The sequence below is a fragment of the Electrophorus electricus genome, chromosome 2 (assembly GCF_041902795.1).
Source record: "Electrophorus electricus isolate QZ-2024a chromosome 2, ASM4190279v1, whole genome shotgun sequence".
NCBI classification, from domain to species: domain Eukaryota; kingdom Metazoa; phylum Chordata; class Actinopteri; order Gymnotiformes; family Gymnotidae; genus Electrophorus; species Electrophorus electricus.
Genome location: NC_137498.1, coordinates 37,591,735 through 37,615,110, shown reverse-complemented (window position 1 = coordinate 37,615,110; position 23,376 = coordinate 37,591,735). Strand labels below are relative to the sequence as shown.

The 23,376-nt window shown below is 39.8% G+C and overlaps 2 protein-coding genes across 2 annotated transcripts in view; both read left to right on the top strand.

Moving 5' to 3' along the window:
- Positions 1-4,588: 4,588 nt before the first annotated feature.
- On the top strand, positions 4,589-9,935 carry myclb (MYCL proto-oncogene, bHLH transcription factor b). Its single transcript, XM_027006304.3, has 3 exons — positions 4,589-4,929; positions 5,571-6,226; positions 7,219-9,935. Exons 2-3 carry the CDS (start codon positions 5,617-5,619, stop codon positions 7,860-7,862), a joined length of 1,254 nt encoding a protein of 417 aa, XP_026862105.3. The 5' UTR covers positions 4,589-4,929; positions 5,571-5,616; the 3' UTR covers positions 7,863-9,935.
- Positions 9,936-10,892: 957 nt separating this feature from the next.
- trit1 (tRNA isopentenyltransferase 1) overlaps positions 10,893-23,376 on the top strand; it is a 43,186-nt gene continuing 30,702 nt past the window's right edge. Inside the window, exon 1 of the mRNA XM_081702097.1 lies at positions 10,893-11,072. Within this exon, the coding sequence (XP_081558223.1) occupies positions 10,914-11,072 (159 nt within the window). The 5' untranslated portion in view covers positions 10,893-10,913. The remainder of the gene's footprint in view (positions 11,073-23,376) is intronic.

Genomic DNA, 23,376 nt, shown 5'->3' with positions numbered 1-23,376 from the left:
GTCCTTACACCAATACACTCACAAGCCACTTCATTAAAAACATATATTCTACTGCTCTAGTCATGGTATTAGGTAAACATGCCACTACAGAGTAAAAGTGGTTTTCCACCGCAAAATATATAGCTATCAGTGGTCAGAAACTGACTGACCACTGACTGCCTGTTGATCTATTTAAAAAAAAGAAGCATAGCAGAGTTCAAACAGAACATACTACATAAATCTGATTCCAGCTGAGGTAAATAATGGAAGCACACTTTTTCATGCACATTTAATTTGAACCCACATTTACTTTGAGGGAAAACCTGTTTGGCAACCTGTAAATATGGATATTATTCAGATTTATTTATTATTCAGATTTATTTGGGGGGAGGGTGGACTTCTCTCATCCTCTATTAATCAGTGAGTCTTTTAATGGCATTGCAATTTGAATAATTCATATGCAAAGTAACAAATAAAAACAAATAGCCCAAACACAGGTAAAAAGTCAAAGTGTCTTACAGAACCTGATTGGACAAGAATTTGTGTACTTCATCTATGAGGTATCTGTGGTATCTGAGAAATCTAAGAAATCGCTCCTATTTTCTGTTTCTGGAGCACAGGTCTGGTACACTTGGACCTGTGCATCTTTGCAATTTTTTTTGGCATTTGGTACAAAATAGTGCAAATTGTGTGCATACAGAATGAAGCAACATTACCATTTTGTGGGTAATCAAAGTAACAGACATCTCGTAGTCAAGGATATACAAAGCATATACAATTTTCAATGAGCATAGGCTAATGACCACAAAAAGGAAAGCTGACCAGCACTTCCTGTGCTTTCATTGCCAGATTCATGTGAAAAGCTGGCCTAAACAGATAACATAATGTGTCCAGTATCATCATGCTCAGCCATAAGTTCAAATGCATATGTTATTAATGTAATGCCTTCTCAGTTTTTCAGTGTATTTTGTCATAAGCCAACTCTTTTAACAGAGTTTCTGTGAAAGACACCTCCCCTTTCCCCATTCCATCTCTCACTAGATCTGTGTCTGGTCTCTCTTACTTCTCCTGTTCTCTCTCTTCCTCTGTTTCTTTTTCTTTTTCCCTGTATCTTTCTCCTCTCTCACTCTTTCTCAGCCTGTCACTGCTGCCAAGATACAGTTTGCAGCAAGAACAACTTGTACCCAGAGCTGAGATGACACTTCTCTCTCTCTCTCTCTCTCTCTCTCTCTCTCTCTCTCTCTCTCTCTCTCACTCACTCAGGGCTGATTCTCCCAGGAAAGCAATAAAAACCTTGCTGTCTTTGTGATTAATGAAGGCCTGTCAATCAAGAAGGCCACAAAACCCACACATTCACATTCCTCTCTGCTGGTCAGTTATCTGAGCACTACAAAATGTTAAGTGCAAAATAACATTGGTCACTCTACACAAGACATCCCTATATGTCATTCAAGCAACCACAGTTCAGACACCTAAATATTATTACATATGGGAGCATCTGAAGTACAGTTCAACTATCAACCAGCTTTCCATCACTGCTCTTGTTCCAGTGTACTGAGTATGCTTGAGATATACATTACTTATTGAATTGATCATTCAGAGGATATAAACCTATACATGAACACAGATAACAGAGATGAAAGATAAAAAAAAATGGCTAATTTTATATGCATGTGGTAAATAAATTATTCACAGTGTTTCTGTCATATAGGAAATGGTTGCAATGGTATTGTACACCTTATCTGGATGAGATGAGCCAATTTGCCTGGCATGTCATGTGTGTAGACTTTAACACATCATGCTAGAAGGCCGCACTCTGTGCATGTGCTAAGAAGCTTGCTCTGCACTGGTGCTTTTGGTGTTGCCACGGGAACCAGAGGCCTAGGCACAGTGGTTTTATTCTCAGATGCCTGACAGGCATCAACAGCAAGGCCCCCATTGCTTCTGAAGTGACCGATCATCAGCCAATGGCAGGACACTCACATATGCACACATATGCAGATGGACATCTACATCTGTGCATTTACTACAAGAGGACTAACATGCCATGAATCTATATCACATTACTAAACCGACTCTAAAGCAAATACTTGTTGAATATGATATCATGACAATATATGTATGAAGCAACATCAGTTCCTTTGTAGACAAGTCTTCAGTAACTGCATAAATGTCCTGTGTCTTATATAGCTAGGAGCCCAATAGGAGCCATTTATAAACCATAGGCTAGTGAGCAGGCTATCATTGTCCTCTTCTTCACACAGATACATTATAGAGAAGCCCACCCACTCAGGATTACTTCTCATTTGCATTTGGACACTGCAGGGAATGAATGACTGTGCATCTTTTAAAAATCAACCAATGGGAAATAACAATGACCTCCTGATAGGGAGGTGCCAGTGGACCCCAAAGGCTCCCCACTTACACCCTCCCCCATGCCCACCTCTGGAAAAGAGATCAGTGAGTATATGGTTGGGGCCTAGTGTAGGGGTCAGTTCTCAACCTGCTCTCTGTATCCAATTTTTTATTTTTTTTTCATTATTGTGTTACTGCTTTCTAGTGATCCACTAAGACATCATCAGTGTTTATCACTGTAGTCTCACATAAGTGATCTATCATTTTAAAAGTTATTGCCATATCTCTTACCATATAAAATATACCTGTCATCTATTTATTCTATTTTTTTATGTAACAATTAGAGGTTGATTAACTTTGTGTATACTAGGTATTATATTGCATGTATTTTGCTCATGTTAATGTTATTTATTGATGGCACATTAGTACTGTGTAGCACAACATAGTACTGTAGCACAGTAGTAGCACAAGAAAATAGCCTTTTATAAAAATATATGAAACATGTTTTCACAAGTTTGGCTAAAACAACAATAGTTCATCCCAAGTCCAAAACAGAACCATCTGATTACATAATTAAATTACACCATGGTTGACTTAGTATTCATCTGTTACAATATTGATATTAAGTGTCAAATACAGCAAGTATGTGTATCCTCTGTTCACATCATTCAGTCCAGGCATTTCCAACTTGAATACTATGAAATTACAGTATATAAATAGAGGATCTATATATAAATGGGGACAAAATATCCTGTGCCAGTAAATGAAGATGGTTATAAGAGTTTGTATGTTTGTCATTGAACACTTATCATTCAATCAAGCATATCTGTATGCATGGAAATTATGGGGGAAGGGTATATTAAAAGTGTAAAGTAATAGATGTCTCCCACCACTCATCAGTGCTCCAGATTAAATGTGGGGAGGAATTTAGGGAGGGAGAGTATTGATGGATCAAATGGACAGGTCACCGCCTTAGAATTAGAATAAAGGGGGTGAGACAGATGTGGAGAGTTCATTATCTTTGGTTTGACCGCATGTTCTATATCTTGTGTGCTAAAGGTATCAGATGGAATCAACACACTCTGTGAACCTGTACATTTGAGCCTCAAGCTAAAAGCAATGATTGATGTCATCCTCTGACACATTTGCCACAATTAGTGTAGTGACAAATTTTATTGCATTAATTCAAAAATGCCATGTGGCTATCAAGATTTGAAGAGAACACACATACCAGAATGAATAATCATATTTGAACTTAATGGTGTAGTTACAAACACACACATACACAAATGCATAAAAATGGTCCCACAAACATTAAGTGCATTTTAAAAGTTCTTGATAAGAAATACACATTTAACAAATAGAGAATGTGTGTCCTTGGTTAATGTTACAGTTAAGTTTAGGATTCACCTCATGATTATTTTTAGAGGTAAATAAAGGATAATATTTAGGTTTTAGGTTAGGCTTAGGTTTAGGATTAGGATTTAGGTTGTATTTTGTTTAGGGTTGTGGATACAAAAAGACTAAGAATATAAGAGATTTAGTTATATTGGTACAACTGCATGCTCACATATGTCTGCAAATGGTTCAGTTCTCCAGCCAACACATGCAAAATTGTGTCAAAAACAACTAATGGAAATTACTACACTGTGGCAAATGCCCCAGTGATATACCCAGTTTCACTAAAACATTCTGCTGGGATATGTCATTTAACATGTTTTCTTTTACAATGTTGTGTTGGTGCACATATATACATATGTTATTTAGATGAACTTATACCTACACATAACTACATATAACATATCCTTGCATGAATAACAGATTTTTAATTTTATTTTAATGGTTTAATTGTTGTCCTTAAAAGGTTCTGCAGAAATACTTAAATATTTTAAATAATAAATAAAGTGTAGGTTTCCCTTTTTGAAGAGAAACACATATGGATTCACATCATGTCCTGCAGTTAAACTTTAATATATGGTAATGTTCTTATTATTCTCATAATGCATTGAGGAAATATAAATCTATGTCACAAAACGAGCTGCATATAAGTTTCGTTCAAATAGGCTTTATATTAAATGTTGTATTTAGGAAATAAGGTATACAAAGTACACTCTAAGAGAACTTATTTAGCGTTATATCGTCCTGTCTCTTTAAATGAAGGCGTGGTTACTTGAATACTACCAGCCTTTTATGCAAAATACCCCTCTAGCAAGTCTGGTAATATAGTGGCGTAGTTCTTTCAAGGGCTCAGTGAGTTCAGTACACAGTGTGGATTAGTGACTGCGTTAATTTGACCGTTACATTGGTCTGCGTTTGTGCTGTAGTTTGTTAAGGTTGGTCGAGTCATTCTGAGAGAAACGAATGATGAATCAAAACGAATCAAGATATTTGGACACAACAAGGATTTAAGGATATTACCGATTTAAAAAGCTCACTGATTTTGTAAGAGCGAAATCATTGTAAATAGCCAGCAAGACTGCAATAGGAGTGGGTTTGTTGTGCGCAGTGAAGTTATCGCTCGATCTTACCGGCAAAGTCTCTGTGGATTTGGAATCAAATGTCGCGCACTATACGGACTCCTGAGACTTTTTTACGGTAGGGTGTAAGAAGCAAATAAATATTTATTTGTGGTCCTATATTAAATCAGCAGATATTAGTAGATATACCAACTTAGGTTTTGCAAGAGCGGTAAAGTGTTTGAACCAGCGGTACTATACGTACCATAAACCCACTTGACACCCCATTTGGCTAATGTTATGTAATAGAAATGTTGCGAAACTTTGAAGTTTTAATATCAAAGTGTGAGCACAGTCACATTGCTCACATTGGTCTCATTCCAGTATGATTCCTACATTAGTAGTACAGTTATCTGGAAACACTGACTTGCTCGTTTAAATAATAAATTAAACACTCGCTGCTTTATGTTAACCGGTTTATATCTATTTGATTGATTGGTTTTCCGAGCATACCATAAACCTATTTCAAAGTAAAACGCAAACGGAGATTTCTCCAATGAAGGTTAATTTAATCTAACACAAATAAACCTGTGTCCTGAGTACCGGTGTACCGCATGTCCTAAGGTTACATTAATAGCCAGCATAGCCTATCCTGCTACATCAGCTTTTATTAAGACCATTTTTTTGTTAACAGCATTAAACGGAGTAGAGAGATACGTTCAATAATGTACAGTGTATTATATGTGAATTCAGTTTCTAAGAGACTTTATTAATTTTCAGATCTTGTTTGCCGTGACCGGTGTAAAGTTGCGGGGTGAGGATACAAATGCCGGGGATCAGTGCAAACGTTCCGCCGTTTGACAGGTGGGAGATGGAGGAATACGACCAATACCAACACTATTTTTACGATGACCATAACCTGGACGAGGATTTCTTTAAATCTACCGCGCCAAGCGAGGACATTTGGAAGAAATTCGAGCTCGTCCCAACCCCACCCATGTCGCCTATCAGGACGCTGGATGGTACCGTTGGAGCAGCGTATCCATCACTAGGGGAAAAGCTAGAGTGGGTTTCCCAGTTCCTGGGACAGGACGAGGAGCACGATGGACATTGTAAACTCAGTACAGACAAAACCTTCAGTAACCTAAGTTCTATCATCATCCAAGACTGCATGTGGAGCGGCTTTTCTGCCAGCCAGCGACTAGAGAAAGTGGTCAGTGAGCGATTGTCTTGCTCAGGCCAATCCAAACTGCCTTTCGCCCTGCAGACGGGTCCGACGCACCCCAGCAAGTCGCAGTGTGTCCCTGCGGACGCGCCTGTTCTCAACTGCTTGGCGACAGACTGTGTGGATCCAGCGGCTGTCCTGACCTTCCCCCTGAGCAACAGCTGCAAGAAACAGGTGTCATCCGGATCAGAGTCACGCACCGACTCATCCGGTAGGCAGTTTAGTCTTTGATATCGATTCAAATGCAAGACGTTCATGCATCTTTACACACTCATTCATTGATCGTTGTTCTTGTAAATGTCTTGATTTATCATTAGAATGTGTTATGTTCTGATGCCTTGGTTTTGTGTGACATCACTTTTATCTCCGTGCGGAATGTTTATGTGGACTTGTGCCATGGCCCTACATTCCTGAACTCCTGAACAACAGGATGGATTGTTTTACTTGTGGGCGGGGAATACAAAACAATCAGCTACAATAGGAACCAATGAAAAGCGTATCTAAACTTAATGGGATGTGGAAAACCACTTAATTCTTAATTCTTATCCCCAAGCAACAAATAGGAATCTTTGAAAACTAATAGGGTTAGTATGATAACTGCCTGTTATGAATTTTATGAATATAGATTAAAATTGTATTTTTCTCTTCTTTAATAGACCATTTTTATTACAGTGAAAATACGTATTTGAAAGTTTACAGGGACTGGCCTTAGAGTAGACTTTAATAGTGCAGCTTGTTGGGGGATGGCAGAAGATCTTATTGTCATAATCAGTAAGATGCTTTTTTTCAACTGAATGGAAAGAGTTCAAGATTTTCAAGTTTAGGTATTGAGCTGCATGTAGTGATGCAAGCAGTAGCCTTGAAAGTATTTGAGTTAAACCAAGAGTTGCATCAGACTCCAGTAGTCCCCCTATGTTTACAAGACTGCATGCTGCTTTGGATCAGCACGTGAGAGCCGTTCCAAATGTATGATAGCACGTTTATGATTATTGAATAACTCAACCATTTCAAGTATAGAACTCAGGCTCACACTCCAACAGGAACAGTGTTTAGGTACTAGCCATTTAATTATATTCTCCACATATTACCTGCTGCAAATTGACAGAACTGTACAAGATAATTAATAAAATGAATTAAATACAGCACAAAGAAGGCCTGTAGGCTGAATGGTGAATAATATCCTTTATTGTGCTGTTTTTCTAGATGATGAAGAGATTGACGTGGTGACAGTGGAGCATAAACACAATAAGCCTCGACTGGTGAGTTCCCGTAAGCCTGTAACCATCACGGTACGTGCCGATCCCTATGACCCCGGCATGAAGCGTTTTCACATCTCCATCCACCAGCAGCAGCACAATTATGCTGCACCCTCTCCCCAAAGCCACCCTGATGGAGATCTGCCTCGCAAGAGGGTCCGTCAGGACACTTCCCACCCACAGACAGGTTCCACACCCCAGGCACTCGAGAGCAAACCCCACTCCCCTGGTTCTGCCATCTCCAGATCTGTCACTGCTTCCTCACCCCATCCCCAATTCCACCATGGACCCAAGTCCCAGCCCTCCAGCCCCCAGAGCTCTGACAGTGAGGACTTGGACAGGCGCAAGAATCACAACTTCCTGGAGCGGAAGAGACGCAATGATTTGCGCTCGCGCTTTCTGGCTTTGAGGGATGAGATTCCTGGGCTGGTGGACTGTCCAAAGACACCCAAGGTGGTGATCCTGACCAAGGCTACAGAATACTTGCGCTTGCTACACACCAAGGACAAGCAGAAGGCCCAGGAGAAGAAGCATCTTAAAAACAGGCAACAGCAGTTACTTCGCAGGCTAGCAGAACTAAGACGCTCCTAAAACAGCACCTGAGCTGCACAGAGACAGCCCTTTCACAAGAACTGCTTACAAGAGTCCTGTGTTAATAGATGTCAATATTTAAGAGCAAGGACATATGTACTTTATTTTGATTTATATATATTTTTAACATTCTTTGCACATTTGATTCTAGAGGTCTGGGGGTGGGACATTTTCAGATTTTCAGACTGATTGGTTGTTTATCCTGGTGTGTTATGGATTACATAAACTTCACTAAGTTTCCCAAAGAAGGCCCTGCTAATTATTTTTTTTTTAGGTTAAAAAAAAGACAGGCCCAGAGTTCTTTTACATATTAAAACAATCCTAGTTACGGATATTCTGTAATTCTGTATTGAGTTAGCATGCCATTTAGGCATAATTGAAAATGTAGCAATCAGCCTGTATGCACATATAACCAACATAGTAAATCAATTTTTGTCTGATTCATGAAATATCTTTTTTAAGAAGCTTAATGAAACATTAAAATGTGTAATTTCCTGCTATATCACTACTAACATTCAAAATTGCCTAATCTCAAAGTGAAGTTTGTGTGCCCATTGCAATATTATGCCAGGACTGGAGTTTAAAAGACATAGCATTAGCATACACTTAGCAGTCTGTCTACAAAGTTCACATCTTTGTTTTCTCAGTAAATATTATTTTGGTTATTTGAGTCAATGCCTTACACAGCGTTGTAGTGTATGTTAACTGTGACATTTGTAAATAATAACTCTGCTGTGTTGATCCATGTGTAAAGTGTATTATATATGCTTTCTGTTTTAATACCAAAATCAATGCTGTTGAACTTTTGGTCCATATTTTACCCTCATGTCCTGAAACTTAGTTGGCTTACTCTTAAGCAAATATCTTGAAAGCTTTTATTTTTGTTAATAAAAGTAAAAACAAAACAAAAAAGTTTAAAAATAATAATAATACTATCAAACCTTACTTTTTATTGCTAGTCACTTTGATGCTGTGTTCACTGCCTGCTCATCACTCTTTTTATTTTTCAGTGAGTGGGGTGTAGAACCCAAAATGGTCAAAGAATGCTTAAAAATCAACTTTTGTACTCTATTTTCTTACAGACTTTGGTATTTTTTGGAATATTGCTTTTTATCACTGTTTTTCTTACTTTTGGTTTTGATTCAGCTGGTGGCATATTGTTCTTTATTTATCCAATATAACCATTGCACCTTTTCCTATTGCATTACATATACCAGTTTTGAATCTTGAATCGCATAAAATTGCCCCTATGCCAACATGTCAACCTGCTTTTACATATCTACACATATCCTTATGAAAAAGAAATAGAATAGACAAGCTAGAAGATACAAAGCTATCATTTGGATCGACACACTCTCAGTTAACATGCCTAGAAAATGAAATATTTATAATTTGAAACATTTAAAATTCCTCCATCTCTTATTTTCAAATATGAAAGAAGCTCCAGCATTTTCACCCAACACAGATGTTAATGAAAAAGACAGTTTAAGCAACATTTCCCAAGCATATAATGTAATCATGTAGTGTTCAGTTTTTCATCAAACTTATTTTTCTGGAAAATAAGTTAACCAAGTCTTGCCTAAGGTACAGGGATACACTGTTGCAAATTATGTTTAGAGTTGGACTAGTGTTAGTTTGTGTCTGGGAAGCCAGCTGAAATAGAGCTTACAGTAGATGTTTGATGTAGCTCATCACTGCTTACTCCAGTAAAAACACTTTCTAGCATTTTATTTGTGTTTGCTTTATTGCTGTTCTCTGCATAGGGCACCAATCCAGTAGTGTATTACACTGTCTCATTTATTTAACTGATGAATATTCAAGATTTAAGAATAGATGATGTACAATTGTTGTAACTTTTACTTTTCTACATTATTCATGTTTCTACATTATTTCTTTTGTCCTTTCTTTCATTCTCAATCTTTCACTCTACATCTCTCACTTGGTCTACATGGTCTTTCGTGGTGGTCACTGTGGGCATACACTGGGAATATATGGCAGCAGCATTAAGCACTTTGTGTTCAGTACCTCATGAGCCCGTAGAATTCAGACCATTAATAAATTCAAATCAAATAATTTAAGTGTCTTAGTGTTTTTCTTAAACTTCTGGAGTTGTAACCATATTGTGTCGGTGAGGCATGGGTCAATCTTAACACATTTTTACATCATGTGTGCAACCTAAAGACTGACTGATAAAATTGATAATATAGGACTTATCAAGATGGGTGCACAGGGAGAGAGAATCACCAAGCAACCAACTTTTATATAAAAATTGCAGTCTCTTGTATCCAATGAGCTAGGTCTATTAATAAATTGTACCAATTTTGGACATTATTAGAAGCTGGAGGCAGATGGCCCATTTTTCTTTAATCATAGATAAATCTGTAAAGGCCCTAATTTCTGTAGATTGTAGGGCAAGGCTTATTTCGGATTTGGCAAGTATTCTATTTTAATCACACCTGATTGGAGTGATTGTTAAGAAACCTGTTATGATCATTTTATGTACGGGACACTTTCACCGAAAAGGTCGTGGCCCCCTTTCCATGGCAACTAGCGTCGCTTTTTCCGTGGCGCAGATCATTTAGTTTCCATAGCAACAAACTAGCTATTCAGGTCTTCTCGGTGGTGTACATTTGTCAGTGTTCTTCAGAAAGTCAACAAAACTGTGTCTTATAGTTATGAGGGCATCACTTGGAGTGAAGAATCTTACAGGTGTAAAAGCAGCGCGTGGCTGGTTGGGTGTGGAGGGACGAAGATGCCTCGGAAAAAATTATCCTGTCTATGCTTTCGATGCCGAATGTATTAGATAGCATTTAGTCCTGTGTTGTTGTGGCTGGTAACACCCTAAACACACACTATATATTTTGCGATCTACAAATATGATACATTTTTACGGTTGCTATAAATCACTTGGATATCTGTGCGCAGGACTGCACAAAATCTGTTTCCCAAACGCACCCAGTTTCTATGGAAACATCTTGAGGAGACAGAGCCCGCCTCCACGTATGTTGTGCGCATGCTCCGTCATGAAAGCAGTTCCGTGAGGTTATCGTCATGGCGGCCGCCAATGTTGTTATGCATCGTGCACTTGGGAAAGCCATTATACCTCCTTTGGTTGTGATTTTAGGGGCTACCGGTACTGGCAAATCCAAACTAGCAATCGAGATCGGGAAAAGACTGCAGGGCGAAATAATAAGCGCCGATTCCATGCAGGTGAGTTTTTTCCATGAACAATGAATATTGTCGCTAGCTAGCTAAATATAGGAGCACGTGAAAGGCCATAGCGATTAGCTCAAGCATGGAGTACTGTTAAAGATGTGCACAGCGAAACGTCTGTTTCTTCGGGTGTGTAAATACAGAAACAAAATGTTTCTATATAAGATATTCCATACATTCTTCCAGAAGTCGTTTAGAGATGTACTAACACCCGGAAATGTTCAATAGCATTTGTCGTAGAAATGCATCCGACATTAGCTAGTTGATTAGCTAGCTAGTTAACTAGCTACGTAGCTATCACTATGTAGAGCTGCACCAAAACCCCAAAACTGTCACACCACACAATTGCCACTGTTGTAGTAGATCGCTATTGTGCATAGCCATATTGTGCATGGTCACATGCATACGTTTCAGTACACTTCGGTCAAATTACTCTAGTACGTTATGACTCTTTCTAAAGTATGCTAGCTAGCGTTAGTTAGCTGTCTAGGTTAGATAGACTTTCTTTCTCTTAGGCCACGTCTGCTAGCTAAGTTAACCCATGTATCAACATCAAATTTATTCCAAGATTGCTGCATGAGGTACGCCTAACCTCTGAATACAGATTAGAGTCTAGTGTCAATGTCCTAAAAAGCTTGTTGGTTTACCAATGAACCCTTACGTTTTGCACCGCGTTACAAATATTCTCTACAGCCAGCAGAGCTAGCTAGTTACATTAGTACATCTGGCATAGTGATAAAACATTGGCTGCACATTCAGGTGATGGCTAATACCACCAGGAATTTAAGGGAAAAAAGAACAACAATTGCACAATAACAATAATATGCAACAAATTCTGTTTTTTAAAAATGTAAAAATAAAAAGAAAATCCAGTATGCAGTGGTATGGGGTGTTTGTTAAAATATCTCTCGAATGAAAAAAGTTCTCTTTTTTTCAGTGCTACATGGTAATAGGGGCTCTCTAGTTAAAACTCAGGGGAGAACAACTTGCCTGATGTGCCTTTTGAGATTTGTGCCATGCTCATACTGTTTGGTCATTTGGGAGATAGTGTTTGCTATGGTGATCACATTTAAAAAATGTGCAGCATTCTTAATTTCAGAGGCTAAAGCACAACTGATAATTCATTGGTCATCAATGAGCCTTTTCATTCTAATTCATGAAAAATCTTGAGGAAAGTCAGATATGAGAATAGTTTGTGAAATATTGGTTTCAGAAACAATGAAAATCATGCACAGTGATTCTGGAAGCAGGCCACCATCATCGGCAGCAGATATCCCATCCACTGGGCCAAATGTGAATACTTTGCTGAATTCATGCTGATGCATATCTATGGCACCATTAATTCCTTAGTAGATGTAAAAGCTGAGCCTGCTCATCCTTGAAAGATGCCTTATATATATATATATATATCTTTTGCTTTGATTTTGCCCCAAAAATGAAATTCATTTCTGAACAGTACTAAGTGACCAGGTTTGGCTGAAATGAAATGGTGAACTTGAATGGTTTTATGTCAAACATGGGATTTTCTTTTTCAATTTCCCAAAAAGCCTACATTAAAAATGTACATTAATCTGTCATTTAATTAATATTCTTAAAAATTGTAAATTAACTGTTCTAGTGTATTTAGATTAAGGTGTAATAAGGTGTAAGTGACTAGAATAAGGCATGTAACTTAATTGAAGTATTAAATTGTCTCAACTGCCATACATTGGCATGTCATTTCTAAATGCATCAGTAATTGTTTTTGTCTGATTTCTCAGCCAGACTTTCAGAAAAGGAATTTTATATTTGCATTTTCCTTGTTTGCAAGACATTAATTGTAAAGTTCTGGCTGTTGTCTGAGATGTTGGTATGTTATTTGTGTTTCCACACAATGTGCCCACATTCATCTTGCATAAGACATTCGTCTGAGCAGTGTCACTGCTTTTAAATCCGAAGTACTGCCAAAGTACAGAAGATTAAAAAATTTTTACAGCACCAAATCGCTGTCTTCCCTCTCCCCTGTTGTATTCATATTTGGTATTTGCAAAACTGGAAGATTATCCTTTCGACACCTTTCATTGTTTCCAAAACCACATGCATGCTGCTACAATGCAGTGATGGAGGCTTCTAATTGCACAGTACGTATGCATATTACTTGTAATAATCACAGCCTTTTGCAGTTAGATAATTACACTGGTCCATATTGCGATTTAGATCTTTGTGACTAATTGTACAGCACAAGGCTCAGTAGTATAGGTGAGTGAGGCCAGTGGTGTAAAAAGGGGAGAATATTTAGCTGAGATAACATCAGGAACTATCAGAGAATCAATACATATCATAAAACCTGATCAATAAATAGAGGAGATATGAACAGAAATTAGTTGGTTTAGAAAAAATTTTTTTTAAACAATTTGTGAGAAAATGGCCCAAGGTCTGAAATCCTGTATGAAAACCTGTTTTAAATGACACTATGGTCCTGAGCGTCAGTCATTAAAGTATTCTTGACCAAATTGTGATTCATCCAATTATTCATTTTAGGTTAAAATTATCACATTGTCAGTTTAAACGATATCATCCAGTCTTGCCTGATAATTTCTCCTGAAAATATTCTTTGTTATATGCTTCTTTGAAATACTCAGTTCTATATGGCTGTCCCAGCATCATAGATATTTTGTTATTGTTGCTGGACTGCCTGGACATTACTGCATTAGTCATGTTAGTTAGTGGATTTGTTGGAGTTTAATTATAACGTGCTGGCTTGTAATGTTGGATATTCATAATGTTATTGCAATTATTATTAATCTAGTAATTAAAATCAGTTTTTTGCTGCTCAGAACCTGCAGACATGATCTGCTGTAAGCAAGCAAATAGGCATATTTATTAGCTAGCTAGTTACGTGACATTAAACATCCGTCAAATATTTAAATGCTTTTAAACATATTGATTTCTTGAACACTGTGGAAAACAACATTTAAGGGAAAACCCTTGTTACTTTTTTAGGGTCTTTTGATATGAGACTACCATGCCAGTGCTGAAATGCACATAAACAATTTCAGACCCCCTTGGTAGATGCCTTCAGTACCTGAGTGCTGTTTTTTTTTTCCTTCTTTTATATAGCAAATCCAGAGATGGCCCTAGGTTGTAAATGCATGAACCCAGTCTATTCAAAATGTCTTACAAGTTCACTGTTTGATCTTTTATTGTAGTTCTTTGTCATAGCTGTAATTTTCTCCACTGAAATCAATGTCAGTGCACATAGACAAACATGTTAAAGCTTTGTGTCCATGCTATTATAGAGCTACTTTTAGAAAATGTTCACCCATAACATTATATCTTTCCCCTTTTTAAAATGTTAACATTTTTAAAAACTTTTTTAAACATCTTGTGACTAAATTTGTCCTGAGGTTTAATCCTTGAAACTCAGTCAGTCTCTCTGCCACAGTCAACCTTTCAACCTCTCTTCAGTTCTGCACATTTATAATTCAGGAACACACTCTCCTTGTCTTTTTGTTCTGTGACCTTGAGCATGTACTGCTCCTTTGGACGTTTGCACAGGGCTGTCATATGGTACAGTCAGCTAGATTACGCTAATAAAATTCGTTCCCCTACAGTGCAGCTGAATCGTCCCGACAGCTTCCACACTGAGCAGCAAGCTGCTTCTCTGTCTCCTACCAGAGTGAGCCATGCATGTAAAAGTCTTGCTTGTGCTGAAGATGGCGAGTGCAGGCTTCTGTGGGTGAGTGGGGATTCGTGCGGGTCGGTCGTGGTGAAGTGGGCAAGCCCCCATTATCATGTTGAATCGGTTCCCACACCCCTATTGTGTCCAGGAGTCTCCACCAGCTACCCCTGGCATTCAGTGGCTGGGCGACTTGTGCAGGCTGTGATTTCCATTTTGAATAGCTGTACTGTACGTGCCTCAGGAGTGAGTGAGGGAGCGATTGTTACCGTGACCATGCTAAGTTTGCACATTTTTTTCTGTACTGGTGTGATAGACACCCACGTTTGAGCCATTCAGACAAGCCTTGACATCAGGGTCATGAGGGTCATAATTCAAAGAGCTTGGATTTGAGCAAGGACTGATGGGAACCTCGTAGATGGCTGTTTGCCTGTGCTGTGACAGGAGAGCAAGTGAGGGGGGGAGCGATTTTGGTACTGTTCACATGAGGTCTTCAAGGTCCCAAGGGGTAATTTAATGGGTCGTTTGCAGAACTGAAATACTGGGGGCATTTAACTCACCAGAGTATTAAAAGACCTTTGTGCCTTTAGAGACAGACATGTGGAACTGTTTTGGACTACTTTTTGCTGGTGTTGGTTCTGGATCAACAAGCTAGTTTTGAAGGTTCTTAGATATTTAGAATTGTAATAGAGGAATGTCCTTTTGGCTTGACAGCTGTAAGACCTTATAGCTTAGTACCATGGCACTGTATCTTTAGGATAGGTTGAGCTGCTCATTGTTGAGGTTTTGTGTCTGCACATCAGGACAGGGTGCGAGTACCACAAGAAATGCATGGCAGCTGCATGTCTGTTATTTTCTGCTTTAGTATGAATGTTGAAGCCACTATAAAAAGAACATGTCATGATGTCCAGACATAGGGAGGATATAATGTATTTGTAGTACAGTGTTAGTTTTGATCCCTCTGTCAGTTTTTCTCCATGCTACTGTCATGAGCAGGGACTATGGTGGGTGCCTTTTAGTTCTCTTTTTCTGTGGTAATTCTGTGGTGAAATTCCCACAGAATCTGCTAAGACCTTATAATTTGACACAAACTGAAGTACATGAGGCTGTGCATCACTCTTAGAAAACCAGAACCAGTTTCTTATCAAAGAACAATGTGTGTGCTTATCTCTGTAATCTAGTGACTTCCTAAGTATACAGTTATGTGCAAAAATAGCAGTCTATCATCACTAATGTATTTAATTACTGATTTTGGCAGAAAAGATAATACAACATGGGGGGGGGGGAATTCATGACTAGGTGTAGCTGAGTAATGGGCAATCAACAGTCATGATATGCACGCTGCTAATTGGGTGTAATTGACTCATTTAATGAAAGGGGCGTGTTTTAATTAATAGCAGTGTGGAGTTCAATTAGTGAGGTCATTCATTCTATGAAGAAACAGGTGTCAATTATGGGCCTTATTTAAAGAAGGAGGGCAGCAAATGTTGTACCCGCTGGTTTTAGCCCTTGCTCAGTGAGTAAAATGGGTTGTTCCAGACATTGTACCGAAGGAGAATGAACTTTGATCAAGAAGTTGATTGGAGAGGGGAAAATGTATAAAGAAGTGCAGAAAAGAATTGGCTGCTCAGCTAAAATGATCTCAAATGCTTTAAAATGACAAACAAAACCCGAAACACGTGGTAGCTCCAGGGAAATCAAAGATCATCTTCAGTTACCTGTGACAGTTACCTGTGAGTACTGCAACAATCAGAAGACACCTACGTGAAGCCAAACTATTTGCAAGAAACCCTTGTAAAGTACCACTGTTGAAAAAAGACATGTTGAAAAGGTTACAGTTTGCCAAAGAATACATTGACTGGCCTAAAGAGAAGTGGCTCGACATTCTATGCACAGATGAGAGCAAGATTGTTCTTATTGGGTCTAAAGGCCACCGACCCACTGTTGAGACGACCATAAACACTGAATTCAAGCCACAGTACACTGTGAAGACTGTAAAATATGGAGGTGCAAGCATAATGGTTTGGGGATATTTCTCATACTTTGGAGTTAGACACATTTATAACATACTAGGCACCATGGACCAGTTTGAATATATCAAAAATACTGGAAGAGGTCATGTTGCCTTATGCTGAAGAAGAAATGCCCTTGAAATTGGTGTCTCAGCAGGACAACGACCCCAAACACACCAGCAAGCGGGCAACATCCTGGTTCCAGACCAACAAGATTGATGTTATGAAATAGCCAGCCCAATCCCCAGACCTCAATCCGACTGAGAATTTGTGGAGTGACATCAAAAATGCTGTTTTTGATGCAAAACCCAAGAATGCAAAAGAACTATGGAATGTAGTCCAGTCAGCTTGGGCTGGAATATCTGTTCATAGGTGTCAGATGTTAGTTGACTCCATGCCACACAGATGTAAAGCAGTTATCAGAAATAAACGTTATACAACTAAATATTAGTTCAGTTCATCTGTAAACAATCTTCAGTTTATACTGTAAATATTCGAGTTTGTAAACAGCCCATTATTCCCATTATTTCTTCATTTTCAGTTTAAAAATTGATATTTCATTCATGTTTCATTTGGAATTGAATGTGCAGTGCTCTCAGTGCCTTTGTGTATATGGAAATAAATGCTATTATGAGTATTTAGGTTCTTCAGTTGTTTTAAACACACTGCTATTATTTTGCACATAACTGTACCTCAACTGCTGTTAACTGGATAGCATGAAACAAAGGGCCTCATTTATTATATAAGAACTCATGAATCATCCAGTGCTTTGTCACAGAATTTGCCTTGCTGCCAGACATAACAGGCCTAGATAATAAGGCTAAAATATGTTAAGGCCTCCTGTTCTTGAGACCATGCCAGAACACTAATTCAGTGCAATTGGCATGCTGAAGCAGGCTTTTAATGTAATTTTGTGGTTTTTGCTACTGTCTTTGATAGTGAAACACACCTGTGTCAGCTCTCTGATGCTCACCTCTTCCACCAGGTCAGCTTGAAGGCTCTAAGCTTAACAAGAGTCTGCAAGAATGTTTGTTTTTATTTGTATACATTCAGGTATCATAGTCATAATGTGCTCCTACAATACCTATCATCCTATGACAAAATGCCAGAAGTGCAATCTTTAATTATTATTTTGAATACCAGTTAAGTTTAATTATATTTGTTCTTTTTATATTTACTCTTATTTTCTTCTGATCATTGTAGTGATTAAAAGGAATTATGAACTGAATCAATATATGCCATAAATGAATGCCTACATTTAACAGTCTGGGTTTAAAAAAAATAGATTTCTGGGTCCAATGTCTTTTGAAAGGGTTAAGCTAGATTTATTTAAGTGTTCAAATCTTGTGAATCATTTCCATCATTCCATACACACGCCAGAAGCAAAATTAAATTTGTGCAGAATGAATGAAAAAAATTCAATTGTATCTGTCTGCCTGGTGCTACGACTGGCGACGTGGTACATCTGGCATGACGTCTGTATTCATCCAGACCTTGGTGTGAGAGCTTGATAATGCCCTGATAATCCACCGGAAATCTGAAACACCAGTTACAATGAGTCTGCTGAAGCCCATTGACCCAGTCATGGATCACAACATCTTAATTTGGCCTTCCCACTGCTGCTTGGATCAGGGAAAATGGTGTTATTTACTTGGTCATCTAGGAGCTCATGGCTTATTGGAGCGCAGGTGGCTGGTGTGGAAAGATGCAACAAGCCTGAAGGCACACACTGAAGCACAGAATTTGTTGTAAGCAGGGTGTGTGATGACATTGGCCAAGACCCATCAGCCAGGCATTGCAGCAGGCATGTGCTGGAGTGACCTTTTTCTGTTCTCTATGGGTTTCTGATGTTGCTTCCTTGAGTCTACCCAAGGCAGAGGCGTGAGGTTTCCTGGTCTTTGTTCTGACTGTTTGTTTTTTTTTTGTTTTTTTTTGTTCTGGAATGCTAGTACCAATGATGGGACTGCTGAATGAGCTCATTTACTGGCTTTTTCTGTGGCCTTGTCTAGCAGGAAAAGAAACCTTGCCTCTTCTGTTATCACATCACTGTCATGGCCATCTGCTGTTTTGAAATTGCAGTCATGGAACTTCTTGGATTTGACTTAATCAAATACTGTGTCTGTCTGTGTGTGTGTCTCTCTGTGTGTGTGACATCTCGCTTATAAAAGTCTAATTTTAATTTCAACATTAACATTTTGAGAATCAATTATTTTATTTACTTTTAAAGGCTAGTGTTTTTCATTACTGATGCCATAATCACAGACTGAACTTAACTAGTGGAGTCTGTGTGCCCCTACACAGTTCAGGACTGGGTCTGGGTTCTATGTAACATGTCACCTTTACCTGACCTCAGACTTAGGAGTCCATATTGCCCCCTCGCACTGTAGGACTCCAACTCCACCACCAGCATCCCTTGCAGAAATAGGCCAGTTATCGGCAGGGCTCTGAGGACTGCAGGGATGAACACCAATGGACAGAATGGAAGCCCAGAGGTAGAGGAAAAAGATCACTGTTGTAAATGATTTATCAGCCTGGATTTACTGTGCCATTCCCTCTGGGAAAGCAGTGGATGGATGGACGGACTGAGGGGAGAGAGATGGATGGTCAGTCAGGAGCGTGTGGAGGGCTGCAGAGATGGAATGATGGAGAGTGCAGTTATTTCCTGTGGGGTGTCCAGTGTGGCGGTGTGGGTGTGTGCTTTGAGTCCCTCACTGATCATTGAACCCCCCCCCCCCGCTCTGTGTGTGGGGAGCAGCTGTCTCGTGTATGACCTGAGGTTGGGTGTGGATGGTGGGCAGTCTGCAGTCATCCAACACTGAGCTTATTGTCTGGAGGCTTGTCTGGGAGTGCAGAGACAGGGTCATCTCGGGCCTTTTTCTTTCTTTCTTACTTTCTTTCTTTCTTTCTCTCTCACACACATACAAAGAGAAGCTAGTCCCACCACGTGGAGCTGTGCACACATGGACCAGCTCCTCCTTTGTTCTTTCTCCCTCTTTCCCACTCCTTTGCTGTTCTGTGTGGAGCAAGCGCATGCACAGAGAGATGCATTCCCAAGCTTCACTCACTTTGGCTCTTAAGAGCTCTGCGAATGAGGCCTGTAACTTATTTTATAACAGCAGTCTAGCCTTTGCTTCTGTTGGAAAATGTCATTTCTCTAAGTGAGCTATTCACTCTCTTTTCTGTTTCTCCTTCTCTCCATGGGCTTGTTGGCCTTATTAATGGTAGTTTTTCAGTTAGATTATTTTGGTGTGTTTCTCTCGTACACACTCACTTATCACTCACTGTGAGTTGCTTGGGGTTTGATGGCTGCCTTTCAAAGAAGACGAGTCATGAAGGTGCATGAGAATGTGCAGCAGCTGCAGCCGCAGCAGCCGCACAAGCAGCGATGGACGATGGGTGCCAAGGGCGAGGGTGGTGAAGGGCGCATGCTCTCTCAGGCGGGATGGCACTTGGGCACATGGGAAATGACTGACTTGCGGTTGTGGTAGCCAGTAGGAGGAATGCACATGTTTCTGAAATCCTGAGATAGTGGTGGAGAGGTGGGGGTGTGTGGTGTTTGGGATGTAGTGGAGTTGAGAAGCTGGTATGGGCCCTGGAGATAGGGTGGGAGTGTGTGCCAGGAACAAATCCCACTAACCCTGGCAGCACTTGGAGTGTGGCCCCAGTTGAGTGCCTCATGACCAGGCTGGGTGATCACACAGCTTTTCTGTCTGACGCCTACCCCCACACACATTCAGTGGTGCTGTTCTCCAACCTCCTCTTTTATTCCTCTGCTAAACTGTCAGTTTGGCCCTGCTACTGGAGGCCCCAGACAAGCCCCAAGGACAGGGCAGATAACACACATGGAATCATTACCAAGTGGTAGGCAGGATTAATAGTGGTACTTGAGCCTTCTTTTTCAGTACTCGTCTGCTCTGACAGACTGGTTCTTCTCAGTGCTCATCTGCATCAGTGATGCCTCATGTTGTGTCAGCTCAGGCCAGACAGAGGTGGGTTCCTGTGCTTTCACTGCAGCATGGGGTTCAAACCACGGGATGTTACTTGGCATGGGGTCCAGACCACTTGGTGCCTCCCTTGGCACAGCAAAGCAGTGCGTCCCTTGGCATGGTGTTCTGAGCCTCGTCGCGTCACAAGCAGAGCCCCAGTGTATCAAGTGAATGGATTCAGATGTGGGTCTGCTAAAACGGAGCGGGCAACACTCTGCTCAGCAAGTGACCATGTGGCTGGTGGGGGTGTGACAGTACTTAGAAGTCAAGAATCAGTTCACACGAATCAGTTCACTCAATGCAAGCTGCTTGGGGTTTGTTTGTTTAGAAATCATGGTTCGGTACAGTGAGGGGGGGAAAAAGCAGCAAAACCTGAATGCATAAAGCTATGTTCCCTTTCATTTATTTTTGAATAGACAGTAGTGTGAGTTACAGTTTATTGTAGTGTTGTATTGTTCCCCCTGAGATAGTTGGCATGGCCTGTAGTGTAAAATGCAAACAGTGAACATGCACTGTTACATAAGTCATTTTTATTTAGGACTGAAAAACAAAAGGCAAAAACAATCAGCTACAAAACTCAAACATCTCTTATACTAAATACAAAAAGAACAAAAACAATTAAATTTGTTCCACTTAAACTATATTTCATTGTTTTAATGTTTAAGCCTAAAATAGATGAAATGTAAATGCCAGTTGCTTCAGTTGCCAGTTGCTTTTGTCTGTTTCTTTGGTTGGTGTTTTTTTTATTATTTTATTTTATGTTTTTTTAGTAGTTGTAGTGTGTAACAATGCTGCCTCTCCCACTGGGCACCATGCTATACTAATATGAGTCCTTGGGCAAGATTCCTCACGCTATATTCACCTCCTTCTGTAACATGATTTGAAATTGTAAGTTGCTCAGGATCAGAACATTTGCTAAATGCGTAAATGTAAATGATGGGTGATCGCCTCTCGGTGATGCCATTGAATACGCGTTGGCAGGTTCTTGTATTTGTGCACACATTCCCTACAACTGCTGAACAAAACTATCACGCAGACCCTGTCCAATCCACTAGTTGCAGTTGTAGTTCCCTGGGAACATGAAGTTTTCCCACACGTCTGATTTAAAAAAAAAAAAAAAAAGAGGTGGGTCTTCTAGCTCCTGGGTGTCATTTGCATTTGCCATAGTGTGATTGACATAATCAAATGCCAGTGAGCTTGAGCCAAGCTTAGCATGGCATGTTGCTAGTGGCTTACAGCTTAAGGTTTTGGGTCGAACTCGTGAAATTTAATTATTTTCACAAATAGGTTTCTGAGTATTCTCTGTATAACTGCATGTAGCAAACCACAGCATCTGTTCTGTGGCAGTTCAGGATGCATACTTGTACAGTTATACCCTTAGAGGCCAGTTACGGAGGTTTCACTGATCAGCTCTGCTGTGGTTTAAAAGCATCTGTTCCTGGGTGAGGAAAAGGGAGGAGTCCAACCCCTCCCCAGGATTCAACTGCCGTCATGAGGACAGATAGGAAGCCAGACACTCTGCCCTCGCCCCTCTGAGACAGGGAGATGGAGACACAGTAGCTGATGTATTGATCTGTCTGCTTTTTTCCTCTCTATCCCTTCCTCTTTTTTGTCTCCCGCAAACAGAAGAATTTAATCCTTGTTTCTAAAATATTTCCAGCTCTTTAACAGTTAAGACATTGGATTCATCACACACCCCTCAGAATGGCCCTTTTCTTTCACATTAGTGTTAGAAGTGTATCATTCTCAGTTTATTCCACTTACCTGTAAGAGGGAATTGTAGAAGCAGAGTAAAGATTGCAACAGGGACCTTGTCTAGCTCTTCCTGGAAAACTGTGAATGCTGATTAACTTGCCGGAAGATTGTGGAGTGCCAGAGCAAAGGCATGGGCATCTCTTGGGAATGCAGTGTTTTACACCAGTACTAATGCCAGTGCAGGCTGCTGCATCTTGGGAGCCACCGATGAGACATTTATGTGTTTTTTTTTTTTTTTTTGTTTTTTTTTTTTGTTTGTTTTTTTTTTTTTTAAAATCACTTGCAGGGTGGAGAGTGAAGCAGGAGCATGTCTGGGTTTTCCTGCTCATACTGCTCCAATCAGGATTTGCTTGCCAGCTTGAACAGATGGAGAAGGCTCTGGTTGAGGACCTTTAGGGTTCAGCACTAGCCTCTCTGACTGCTGTGTGAAGTGGGAGGTAGGGTAGTTGGAATGCAAGGTTACAGAATCGCAAGAGTGGCAAGGCGCAAAGCGAAGGCCCTCTTGACATTCCAGCAGTTTCTGTTAGTGGCCGTGGGACTCGGCGCTGGCCGTGCTGCTGAATGCTAGCGGGCATCTGCCACATACCAAAAAATGGAGCAGATGAACTTTTTCTACCGCTATTGTGTGATGCTTTCTGATAAGATGATTGCCCATTTAGAAGTGTGGTACATTGTGGTACATTGTTAATTTAATAAACAGGAGCTGTTCTTTACCTAAATTAAAGCCCACTTGATCACTCTGTCATAAAAATGTCACCTTTTTTTGTTTCAGTATAACAACCTAGATTTACACCACACCTTATAGGCATGAAACAGTACATCTGTGAAAATCTTGAAATGCCAGTTGTAATGTTTAGGGAATGTTTATGGTTTTATAAAATAATTAAAAG

What these genes read in the sequence shown, in the direction of transcription:
- myclb (XM_027006304.3), top strand. Translation starts at nt 5,617, where the DNA reads ATGCCGGGGATCAGTGCAAACGTTCCGCCGTTTGACAGGTGGGAGATG. An exon ending in GTCACGCACCGACTCATCCG is followed by an intron (nt 6,227 to 7,218) that starts GTAGGCAGTTTA and finishes CTGTTTTTCTAG; the next exon opens with ATGATGAAGAGATTGACGTG.